At 28.8% G+C, this 12,832-nt stretch overlaps 1 protein-coding gene across 1 annotated transcript; it reads right to left on the bottom strand.

Moving 5' to 3' along the window:
• Positions 1 to 7,055: 7,055 nt before the first annotated feature.
• On the bottom strand, positions 7,056 to 12,199 carry LOC111302725 (phenylacetaldehyde reductase-like). Its single transcript, XM_022898501.2, has 6 exons — positions 11,973 to 12,199; positions 10,657 to 10,826; positions 10,065 to 10,256; positions 8,646 to 8,808; positions 7,721 to 7,907; positions 7,056 to 7,544 (listed from the first exon to the last, which is right to left on the bottom strand). The coding sequence occupies exons 1-6, from the start codon at positions 12,091 to 12,093 to the stop codon at positions 7,400 to 7,402; spliced, it is 978 nt and encodes a 325-aa protein (XP_022754236.1). The 5' UTR covers positions 12,094 to 12,199; the 3' UTR covers positions 7,056 to 7,399.
• Between the last annotated feature and the right edge of the window lie 633 nt (positions 12,200 to 12,832).

The raw sequence follows: 12,832 nt of genomic DNA, 5'->3' as shown, positions 1-12,832 counted from the left end.
CTCATAAATCGCAATCCTCACTCTCAATATTCGAATTTCAAACTTTTAAAATAAAAAAAAATTAGAATCTTTAATTAATACAATGTTGAACATCTTTTAAAAAAATTGAAAAAGAAAATTCAAACTCAAATTTTTATGCACGAATATATACACTTGACATGGAACAAAGAGGTTAGTACCAACTATTTTCCCAACCCTCATCTTATATATAACTTTTAGGTTAAATACTCAATTAAGGATCTAATATTTGCATGGTTTTCAATTAAGGATCTTAACTTTAATTAGTTCAATGTAAAATGTAACCTTTTTGAATTTGTTCACATAAGACATTCTATTACGACTGTGATTTACACGCATAAAAAAAAGCATAAATCACTGTTTTGCAATATAATGAATAATGAAAATAGCCAAAAACGGTGTCTTTTCCAATTTCTCTTCTCAAACGAACTTTGTTTTCTTGTTCTTTCTAACCAAAGAACAAATATTTAGAAATTAGCCTTTTTCTTCATTGATCTTATCGCCAATGACCATTGTTGGTCTTCGTCCTTCACCAGCAGCATAGCTTCTTTATGGCTGAAACAAAAATTTATGGTTCAACCCCTCTTCTATATTCATCTCTTTTTAAATCTCTAAATCAAAATCTAACAAAAACCTAGAAAATAAAAAGCTCAAGAATCACAAAATCTCACCACCAAAATTCAACACCATTTGTTATTTATTTTGTTGCCAATCGATCAGCACATCTTCTTTTTTCTAACTTTATTTTAAAACTGAGAAATTCTCAAAACAATCAAACCCAAAAAAACCTTTTGCTAAGATATTCTAAAAAAGAATCAAACCCAGAAAAAACCCTTATTGATGAATTTTAGAATCTTGCTACTTTGGTTGCTTCTGTGTATTATAACCCATTTATTGGATTAATTACTTATCTGAGGCTAGTTGCTAATTGTTGATCTTGCTGATGAATTTGTTTTGTTGATTGCCTAACAAAAAAAATTTTCTTAGCCTAAAAAACTTCTCAGAACAATTGATTTATTGTGGTTTTTTTTCTCCCTTCAAAGATTCAAAAACTTTGCCCAATTTTCTTGCCTTTCAATGACTTTTTATTGTGAATTGCTACTATCTAGCCTGCTTTGCTTGATTGTTCGAGGCTAATTGTTGTGTTTAATTTTGCTTTCTGCCTCCTTATTGATCATCAATTCTTACTGTGTTCAATTTTTGTATTTTGTTCATTAGAGTTAATGGGTTTAACAGAAAACATTAAAGGATAATAGACTTGATGGCGCATGTAAGCCATAATCATAACTTGGTCCTTATTTGAATAAATTCAAAAACATTATATCCTACATTGAATCAAATTAAAGCTGTAATCCTCAATTGAGCAACCATTCAAACCTTTAATCCCAAATTGAGCATTTAGCCTAAATTTTATTCATTTTGATTTTCATCAAAATCAATCACATGTCAACTTTTCTTTTTTTTTATATATATTTAATAAATAATCAAATTTTAAGGTAAGATTTATTTGATATTATTGATTAAAAAGTATTTTTTTTAAAAAATTTTAAGTAGATAAGTTTTTTTTTTTTTTAAATATCAATAGATGTATACACATTGCACCCTACTTGACTTCTTTTCTTTTTTTTCTGCGACCTTATCTTTTTTTTTTTAGTTTTTACTTATTTAATTAGAAAAATTTTATAATAAAATTAGTTAGTTTAGGTGTCCATGTGGTACCCAATTTGACTTACTTTCTTTTATTTTTTTATTGCCATTTTCTTTTTTTCTTTTTTTAGTTTTGACTATTTTTAATTAGATAAATTTTTTAAAAAAAAGTCAATATAGGTAAAGATGACAAAACAAGTTATATTCAATAGATTTCTATTCATTTCGATCCATTAAATTAGGTTTATTTTCTAAAATTTGAGATCAAGTTGAGTTTTTTTCTTTTTGAAAATCAGGATTGAATCAAATGTGAGTTTAGGGTATTTTGCCTCACTCATGATATATATAAAAATATATTTTATTATTTATTTATTTTATATATTTATATTTATATTATATTAATAAAGTTATTATTTAATACCTTAATTTAATAAAAATACTATGTTTATACATAATTAGATGTAATTTATATTAAAAACAATATTTTAGGAATATTATATTAAATAAAAATTATTTAATTAATTTTTTATCAACTGTGGTCAGTGTGTACTCTATGTGTGTGTGTGTGTGTGTGTGTTCAAAATTGGGTGTCAAAAATAATAATTCAATATCGAGTTAGGATCAAAGTCAATTTTGATATTAAAACAAAGTCACAATGAGTATAAATCTGCTCCCACCCGTTATCATCCTTAAATGGATGTGTCCATGTGGTACTCTGTTTGGTTTTTTTTTTTCTTGCCTGAGTGTTTTTTTTTTTAGTTTTAATTTTCTTTTGTTTTTTTATTGTCTATTGTAGTATTATGTGTCTATGTATGAAATATAAACGGGTAATAGAAGTGTCCACATGGCACTCCTATTTGGATTTCTTTTTATATTTTTTAACCTTTCCCCTTATTTTTTTGGTTTTTACCTTTTTTCTTTCTTTTAATAAGATAAATTTTGTAAGAAATGGGGTCAGCGAATATAAGGATGGCAAAGCAACCTATATTTAACATGTTTTCAACCAATCGGTCCAACAAAGACCCTTTTTTAAAATTAGAATCGAGTTGAGAAATGATGATTTTTCCATTTTAGAAATCAAGATCAAGTTAAAGATGAGTTTAAAGTGCTCGATGTCATAAAATATATATTTTATTATTTATTTAATTTTATATTTATATATGGGAGAGAGATCCATTTACATTAGTATAAGTCTTACACTTTTTTTACCCTTAGATAAAAAATACTAAGATTAAAAATTAAGGATATATGGTATTGATTTTCTACATTGCATTCGCTGTATGCATTTCATGCATTTTATGCATCACATACATTTTATGTATTGCATTCATTGCCTATTTTTAACAGACAGGAGAGAAAGATTTAGGCTTAAAGTTTTGAATGACAAAACTTTTTAAGATAAGATTTGGTTGTTTTATATAAGAAACCTTTGATAAGTAAATCAAATGAGATTTTCCTCAAGGTATTTTTGTTAAAATTTTATGGTATCGGTTTTGAAAACCTCCAATATCATTTTCTAAAATCTTCGGGTAATTTTTCTTAAAACCTTTAGTTGATCTTTTTCAAAACTTTTGGGTGTTATCTTTAAAACTTTCTTGTAGTTCTTTCAAAATCTCTGGGTACATCTTCAAAACTTTTAAATACTATTTCCAAAGTCTTCTGAACATAATTATAAACTCCTCTAGGCATGACTTATAAGACTTTTGGATATGATCTTTAAAACCTCCAGATACCTTTTTTTTTTTTTAATTTTTAAAATTGTGAAACCTTTGTTTAAATGAACTCTTTCAATGATAAAAATGATTTTAAGACCTCCAGGCATAATTACAAAGTCCTTTAGGCATAATTTATAAAACCTCCGGATATGATCTTTTAAAACCTTTAGGTAACTTTTTCAAATTTTAAAATTGTGGAGCCTTTACTTTAAAAGACCTTTTTCAAAGTTAAAAATGATTTATAAGATTTCAATGCAAAATCTCTAAAGACCTCCAAGCAAAGTTAAAAAGAGTGATTTGCAAGATCTCAAGGTATAATCTCTAAAACCTTCGGGCATGGTTTTTAAGATGAATGTGAATAATTTATAAAACATTTAGGCATGATCTTTAAAACATCTATGTATCTTGTTTTAATTTTAAGCTTGATAATGTTGTTTAGGATAGCTTTTTTCAGAAAAAAAAAAATCTTTGAAATAAGTTGAGCTCAAATGTAATGGATGTTATATCTATGTGCAATTACTGTTCTACAAAAAATGCACAAAGAGAGGCAACTATAGATATCTTATTTTGTTTAGGGTTTTTTAAAGTTTTTTCAGATTTTTAGACCATTAGTTGAAATTTGGGTTTTTAAATTTCTTTTGGGTTTGAATTGAGTAATTGAACTATGGGTTTGATCTAGGTTATAAACTTATTATGTAATTGAACTATAGACATCTCATTATGTATTCATTTAATTATTTTACTTTATTTCTTTCCATGTTTTTAGAAAAGAAAAAATAAAAAAAAAAAATCTAAAAGAAGATTTAGATGGTGTTGCTCTTGGAGATAAAGTGTTAGATTCAATGTCAAGATAAAATTTTCAAATGCAAAGTAAATCCTTTTGGAATTGAAACTTTGTTTTAATCTTAAACTCTATTTCAATTGAGCTTTTTTTTATTTAAACAACAATTTTATACAATCAGGTGGGGGAAAAGCAAGAGTAGCAAAAAAAATAGTTCTCAGCCATATCTAGTAGCCATTTCATCATAAAGCTAAGGTTGCACTCTTCTTATAATCTCAAAACCACCATTGACACCTACCATTTCCCACAATCATCATCTTCCACCATTGCCACTTACCATGACTAGGCTCACTCACCACAACCTGATTTATGCCTTTTAGGCTATCAATTGTGCAAGCGCATTTCATCTTTGGGGTTGTTTAGCATTTTTTTGTTTTTTTGTGGATATGAATGATGTCATTTGTTAGAGAAAGGGATTTGCACATTTTAACTAGACCTGACCCATGCTGCTTAACTTGTAACCTGACCATGTTAAGCTATTGTTGAGTCGTTTGAGCCAAGCCATTGACTGAGCCATTAAGTTGCATTTTGTTTCTCAAGTCAAGCCACTTTCAAGTCAAGCCACTTTCAAGTCAAGCCAAGCCACCTCTTTAGTATTTTTTTTTTTGTTTACTTAAATATTATTATTTAGTCATTAGATTAAGGGGATACATTTTTTTATTTCAAAATTTTAAGAAAATGTGTGAGAAAATTAAAGAGAAAATTGAAGTATTAACTTTCCTCAAAGAAAATTTTTCTCAAAATGTTAAAAAAAAGTTGAGATATCAATTTTTCTTAGAACGAAAAATAATTTCAAAATTTTGAGGAAAAAGTTATAATATCAACTTTTCCCTAAAACAAAAACAATTTAAAATTTAAAAAAAAAAGTTTAAATATCAATTTTTCCTTAAAACAAAAATATAATTTCAAATTTTGAGAGAAAAGTGAAAATATTAATTTTCCTTTTTAAAACGAAATAATTTTGAAATTTAAGAAAAAAGTTGAAATATTAATATTTTCTTAAGACCAAAAAATTACAAAAATTTGATAAAGAAATTGAAATATAAAATTTTTCTTAAAATTACATTTTTTTCTTAAATTTCAATTTTAAATCTTCCGATGATAGAGCCTTTTCAAAAGAAACAATTGTTTTCTTATATATTCCTGAAGTGAGGCAATTCTCTTAAATTTCTGTCAAAATATTGGAGTTAATTAAGAATAATTCTTAATACGCATAATTTTTTAGGGCTCAATGGATAACTCAAAATCAGTTAGTACTATCTTTTAGATGAACATTGAAAGAGTACTATAATCTTTCTCATGTGTAAAACACTTTCGAACCTAATTTTGATTTCATAAACTAAAATCAATTTTTTTAAAGATACCTGAGTTAAGTTTGAGATTTTTTTTTTAAAAGGAATACATTCAGTTAGGTGATCAATCGTACTTAAGTAAAAAATATTAGTGATGAGTCTTAAAGTTATGTTTAGCGATAGATTTATAAACTTATATGTTATGACAAATCCGTTGCCATCTTTAAATGGAAATTTCCATGTGATACCCCATTTCACTTCTTTTTTACTTATGTCATTTTTTTAGTTTAGCTTTTTTTTTTTTTTTCATCTATCGATTTTAGATATATGTTTGAAAAGATAAATGAATAATAGAAATTTTAATCTGACACTTCCATTTGACTTTTTTTTTTTTTGCCCTTCCTTTTTTTGTTTATTTTTTTATAATAAGATAAATTTTGTAAGAAAATTGAGTTAATGGAGATATAGATGGCAAAACAATTTATATTCAATGGGTTTTAATTTGTTAATCCAACATGGATGATCATTTTTTTTAATCAAAATTAAGTCAATACAAAGTAATTTTTTCTTGTTGAAAATCGAGATAAAGTCAAAAACGGGTTTAAAATGTTTTGTCTTGCCTTATACTCGAATATATTTAAGAATATATGTTTTATTATTTGTTTATATATATGTATTATATTAATAAAATTATTATTTAATACCTTAAATTAGTAAAATACTATTTTATATATAATTAAGATGTAATTTATACTAAAAAAATAATATTTTCATGAATGCTATATTATTTTAAATTTATTTTTTTGTCAAATCAAGTTGGATGCATGTTATATACACACATATATATATATATATATATATACACATTAGATCAAGATCATGTATAAAAAATAATAATCCAACGTAGTGTTAGACTTGAGACAAATATAAATCTACTACTATTTGACCCCTTTAAGTGAAAATGTTAACATAGCACCCCCATTTGACTCCCTTTCTTTCTTTTTTTTTTTTTTTTGCTTGGACCTTTCTTTTTTTTAGTTTTTAACTTTTTTTAGTTATATTTTAATATTTTTAATTTTATTTGAAATGATAAATTTGAAAGGGTCAATTTAAATTTGATTTGTTATGCAAATTGGGAATAAAATGCATACATTATTTACACATTAGTTGATAAATTTTTAATTTTTATCTTTTTATTCAACAAGAAGGGATTCTTGAGTTTCACCCAATACATCTCTTCTTCGGACCGATCCAAACAAACTCATCCAGAATAAATCTAATGCATTCATAAGAAATTATTCATATCCAATTAATAAAGAAAGGAATACATCCTCTTTTCCACTTGAACCAACCATCTATTGATAAATTTTTAATGATGATTACTTTTATTAAAAAATTATAAACAAAATTATACTCATTGATTTATAAAATTCATCATGAACCATTATTAACTAAAAATAAAAAATTTTGGACCCGCAGCAATAAAAGGGGTTGCTGGTAATTATGAACCTTGAATATTTCAAGTCACCTTGGTACTTACCATGGAACAAAGAGGCCAGTGGAGTGATTAATTCATAAATTCATTACAGAAGATGAGCTATAGACGAAGTGAAATTCAACAGCTTAGGGGAAAACTAGAAACTCAGGATCATGCCATCGAAACGTAATTTTCTCTACTAAATCACCATTTGTCCTAGTCAAATATCAGGAACGATTATGCTCAGAGCCAACTGCAAAGTGGGGCCAACATCACCAATCTCAAGTAAAATAATATACATATATATAAGCCATCAAAACCAGAAACACTAGAAGCAACAGCAAGCTAACACCATAATTTATTCACCATTTATTTATATTAGAACCTGCAGGGAGGGAGCTAATGAGACTCAAAAATCCACAAATCCCTTTTCCTTCAAGCTTTCAACTGTTTCCTTGAGGCTCACATCCAAAGGAATGAATTCTATACCCAAACTTTTTGCTTTTTCCTTTGACACCTGATATGTTGGCACATAAGGTTTGTCATCTGCACATCTGCCAATATTTATCCAAAGGCCACTGCTTCATTATATGTCCCAATGCAACATAACATGTAAGATATTTTCTTCCTAGGACTGGATTTGATTATTTAAAGTATTGCCAAAGTGTTTAGAAATAGATAGAGAAGCACAGGGTAGATATGCTGTAAAATTTAGAATTCAAAAACTTACTTTTCGGGAAGTTGGAAAGAAGGATAAAGCTCGCGTAAGATCTTCACAATTTCTGAGTAATGTGCAGCTCTCTCGACTAAACAATATCTTCCACTAGCTGATGGAATCTCAAATGCCTGGATATGTGCACTTGCAACATCTTTAACATTGACCCAACCAAAAGTTGCATTGGGGAATGTATGCGCTCCTGTAGAAAGAACAAAAGATAAAATAGAGATAAATAATCCCAGCTAGTGAAACTTAAATGAATGAAATTCCTAAAATTAATTCATCGCTTGTTCACAATTAAAACTTTTGCAAACCATTAATTCAATAAGTTTTAATGACAATAAAACATGAAGTAAATAGCCACAAAAAAAAATGATTGAATTTGAAAAGTAAAAAATTATCCAGCAAGTAAAACCTGGGCATAATATTTTCATTCAAATAAACGAAATTTGTGGTAATTTGATGTATTTAAAATCATTGATGTCTTAAAAAGAAAATGATGGCTCCACCCACTTTGCCTTTCTCTCTCAAGGACTCCAAAGCTTGATTGCTCACATAAAGAAATCAGAAACCAGACTCCACCCCCTCCAATTTTCCTTTTTTCTTTATCAAATATAAGAAGCAACATATACAAATTAATAGGTAGACTGAGGCAGACGTATTTTTCACTCAATAGGCCCCAAACCGTGGTATGCTTATTAAAAGTGTTGCACACAAACCAGAAAGGAATAACTTCCACATTCTGCTCATGTGGCACTCCATCTAGAATCTCCAAGATCTCTAAGCTACCCAATGGTTGATACTTTTGCTATTTGTCTTTTGTTTTATATTCTTTTTTTCTTTTGTTTTTATCTTTTTTTTTCTATTAATTTTATGCGAAAAGAAAAAAGCAAAATGTTTAAGTTGAGAAAGCAGATAGTAGCTTGACAAAAAGTACCTTTAATTAAGCTTAAAACTGCTGCAGCACTTGTATTAAGAGTTGGCTGTAAAAGAGGACCAATCACCATTGCAGGGTTCATGGCAATCATGTCAATGCCCTTCTCTTTTGAAAATTTCCAGGCAGAATCCTCAGCCATGGTTTTTGAGACTACATACCAAAGCTGAACCAAAAAAAATTAAACAGCAAAAAATTAATTAATTAAAAAGAGGAAATATATATTTCAACAGAAAAAATACATAGTGATAAAATACATAGTGATGCACAACAATATAGGGTTGTAGAACGAACAAATTCGGTAGTGTACAAACATAGAAACTGAAAGCAAATTATAGCAGCAACAACCAGCCAGTTAATGCAACCTTGCACAATTTGTATGGAGAAGTGTGATTAATGTCCTCAACATGCTAAAAGGGCATCAAACTGATGGTCACAGGATTAGCTGCTAGAATGGGATGAAATCTTAAACTTAGCTTGCAAGATGATGCATTGAAGCAAAGAACCCAAACAGTAAAGAAAATGCGTAGAGACCTATATAAGCATGTGCACAAAGGAGGAAAATAAGTAAGCCTTTCTCCCATCATGCTGCACAAAATAATAAAATATGTTCAGAAGAATTCTCACAACTTGTTAGAACAATATCAGCAGGCCAAATCCTAAAATAGAATATGGTGATAAACAGAACCAACTTCGATGAAAGAAGTAGCCAGTTACAAGTCAAAAAGGGTCAGAGTTTCCCAATCTACAAGTCCTCAAAAACACAATAGTTCCTAGGAGAGAATATGCCTATTACAGTTTAGATCCTAATCTCCAGATGCTCATATTTGTTCACCAAAGAAGCCAGAATGATAACCCAGAGGATTAGATTGGCAGGATGGACCAAATTTATCAGTAAAATTCAAGTATCTAAGACTGGAAATCTATAGAAATTATGGGATTGGAACCCATTCTGCAATGTGAAAAAAAGAGCATTGATAGGCTTCAGAGTTCAACTACTCAAGTTCACATTTTTTACAAGTAGGACCTATCATCGAGGATTCATAAAATATTGAGAAAACAAAACTGAGAATAAATTGCTTATCAGGACCTTGAAGCATCAAGATATCTGTTGGTAATGCATAGTTCCCTCCAACCAACAGTAACCATAGCCATAACAATAAAAATGATAAAAACTGTGAACGATATCTTCATTTAGCATGTTGTACTTGTTTGTTCAACAACTAAAACTACCGATATTTGTAAACCTAACCATAGCATAATAATGAACAATGATATTTGCAACTAATATACTTTCATTTAGTTTAAGCCCCATATGCAATCCTTTTTTTGTTTATTTTTCCACAATTTTTTCAGCCATAACTGGTTGAAGTTCCATGTAAAACTCAACACGCCATCAGATGTGATAGCACACATACGCACCTTTAAGCCCTTACAGTAATCAGGATCAGTAAACCAAGTTTCATCAATCACAACATCTGGAGTTCGAGGCTTCTCATTGTACGCGACTGCAGCCATAGAAGATGTTAAGACCACTCGTTTGACAGAAGAGGTCTTAGCACATGAGTTCAGAACATTCAATGTTCCCTTCACAGCAGGATCAAGTAATTCTGCCTGATATGAGAAAGGAAGGGTTAAAAACTTATTAATCGAGAAGAGAGATATAAAAGCTAAAGAGCAGCCAAGAGAAAAAGCTGGCTAGGCTTATGCTAACAAAAAACAAATACCATACTCTTAAAATATTACAAACTGAAATAATTGAAGGTGGTCACACTCATCACTGACCAGTGACCACCATGGTTTTATTAGTATGTATGTCATAAATCTTATAGCAAATACCTCTTAAATCTTTAAAAATATGAAGTGTCTCCCTCTATAAACACATCGCCAAAGGCTAAATAACTGGTTGAGAACATAACAAAATTAACAACTTTCAATGTGTTTTATTAGAACACAATACATTATACACACTGGGGAACAAAAGGGTTATCTACATAAAGAATTCAAGATCAACCTGTGGATCTGTGACATCATGATAAAAGGGAGATGCTGTGTGAAAAACACCTTCACAACCTTCGACAGCAGAATCATAGGAACCTTCTTCCAATAGGTTTGCCTTAAACAACTTAAGCCTCTCCTCAGCACCATCAAGTGCAAGTAAGTGTTGTGTCTTTCTTGGATCATCTATTGAGGAATAATAACCAATTACAATGATTGAAATAGTTTAGGAAACATCTAAGTAACACTAGTAAGGACAAGAAAGAGTAAGGGAAAAGAAAAAAGGAAAATTACTCCCAAAAACTAGAAGTTGTCTCATGCTAAATTGCAGTTGCCCATATAGTTGCAAATTAATGGCATTATAATTTCTCTAAATTCTAAACTTATTTGGTTAACAATATAAACTTTTTGACTGGGCTTGGTTGGTAGAAGAGAATATTGAGAGGATGGTAAAGGGTGGGTGGAGAAAAAAGAGAAAGAGATGTGGGGTTTAAACATAGTTGTTATGATTAAAAAAAGGTTACAGGAAAGAAACTTGCAGCTATTACAATTTTCTATTAACGCTAATAAAAATCAATACTCAAAATTAGAAAGATAAGGAAAAAAATGGGAAATATGTGATTTAAATGTTACAAACTTACAATGTTATCCACATTCTTTTAGAAATTTTCACTTAATCTCAGCTTGGAAATGGTGTAACAGTTAAATGATTTGATTTTCATTATCTTTCTTCCACTTCCAATTCTTTTGAGCAATGGATGATAAAATTTTTTTTCTTTTTAATATACTTTCCATCCAACTACCAAGCAACCACACTAGTTGGAAGGAAAAAAAATCCTTACTTTCACTTTTCTTCTTTCCAGACTTTCACATTTCTATCTTTCTTATCAAGCAAAATTCTAAAACTTTTAGCAACAGAGAAATGTATTACGAAATGAAAATAGGCATCTCATATGTACATAAGAAGAACAAGCATCAATTTCACCTCAAAACTAGTAGAAACCTGAATATCTAATTGGGCTGTCTCCAGAAATCTTTACCTCATTAAAAGATGCAATCAAAGAATAGAAAAACGTAACAATGTAGAAAAAATGGGTACTTTCTTGTTTTGCATGCACAAGTGCAAATCACAAGGAAAAAAACCAAGAAATACCATACAAACATAAAATACAAAGCAGAACAAAACACATCAGATATTACCAAATAAAATGAAAAAAAAAAAACAAAAAGAGATTCAAACCCAAGAAAAAACATGAACAAATGATGAAGACACAAGATCAGGAAATAATGAAAAGAATGAATTGATATAAAAAGAAATGGGAAAAAACTGACCTGGGTCACGAACAGAGGCTTTGACAGTGTAACCACGAAGGAGAAGCTGCTTAACAAGGCATGAAGCGATGTAACCAGAGGCTCCAGTTACACACACGGTTTTTCCTACCCCGATACTCATTTTTTTTCTTGTCTTTGCTCCCTTCTGACGCACTATATTTGTGGCTGTGAATTGCAGATTGTTGTTTCTTTTTTTCTTACCCTTTTACGGTTGCGTTTTCAAGGGATGAGTTTGCGTTAGGCGTTTGGTTTTTGCTACATTTAAGAAGGAACCTCCTACCTTGGCCCATTTATCACTGTGATGGGCCTTGCCTTATTAAGCTTCGTGCAATTAACTAATTCATGTTTTAAGTTATGTTTTTTTTTTCTCAATTTAAGATAATTAAAAATTTTTAAAAATTTTGAGGAAAGGTTTTTCTTTTTTTCTTTTTACTTTTTTTTTATTTCAATCCAAACATATGGAAAAATAAAGTGTTCATATCTATGCATGTTTAGTTATTTGAATTAAGATTATTTGATATGCTTTTTTAAAGTTGATTGATTGAGGTTTGACCTAACATTTTCATGCATGCTTATAATTTTAAAATTTTTTTTTATCTAATTTCTTATATTTAAGCCAAGGTAAAGCCAGACCTTTCATTTTGGAGGGATCGATATAAAATTAAAATGAATTGACACAAAATTTAATAAAAAAATTAATATTATATAAATAATAATATAATTAAGTAAAAAATATAAAATTTTTTCACCATTAAAAGAAATTTTGTTGAATATTTAAAGAACAATTAAAATCTAACTAATAATTTTTTCAAAAAAAATAAAGAATAAAAGTAATACATTAAAAGGTTAAATTTTAAAAA

Source organism: Durio zibethinus, chromosome 13, assembly GCF_047325235.1.
Source record: "Durio zibethinus cultivar Kanyao isolate XHJ-2024 chromosome 13, ASM4732523v1, whole genome shotgun sequence".
Classification (NCBI taxonomy): Eukaryota; Viridiplantae; Streptophyta; class Magnoliopsida; order Malvales; family Malvaceae; genus Durio; species Durio zibethinus.
This window is presented reverse-complemented; position numbering and strand designations above follow the sequence as displayed.

What these genes read in the sequence shown, in the direction of transcription:
- LOC111302725 (XM_022898501.2), bottom strand. Translation starts at nt 12,093, where the DNA reads ATGAGTATCGGGGTAGGAAAAACCGTGTGTGTAACTGGAGCCTCTGGT. An exon ending in AGCCTCTGTTCGTGACCCAG is followed by an intron (nt 10,827 to 11,972) that starts GTCAGTTTTTTC and finishes ATTCCTCAATAG; the next exon opens with ATGATCCAAGAAAGACACAA. An exon ending in AGTTTTAAGCTTAATTAAAG is followed by an intron (nt 7,908 to 8,645) that starts GTACTTTTTGTC and finishes TTCTTTCTACAG; the next exon opens with GAGCGCATACATTCCCCAAT.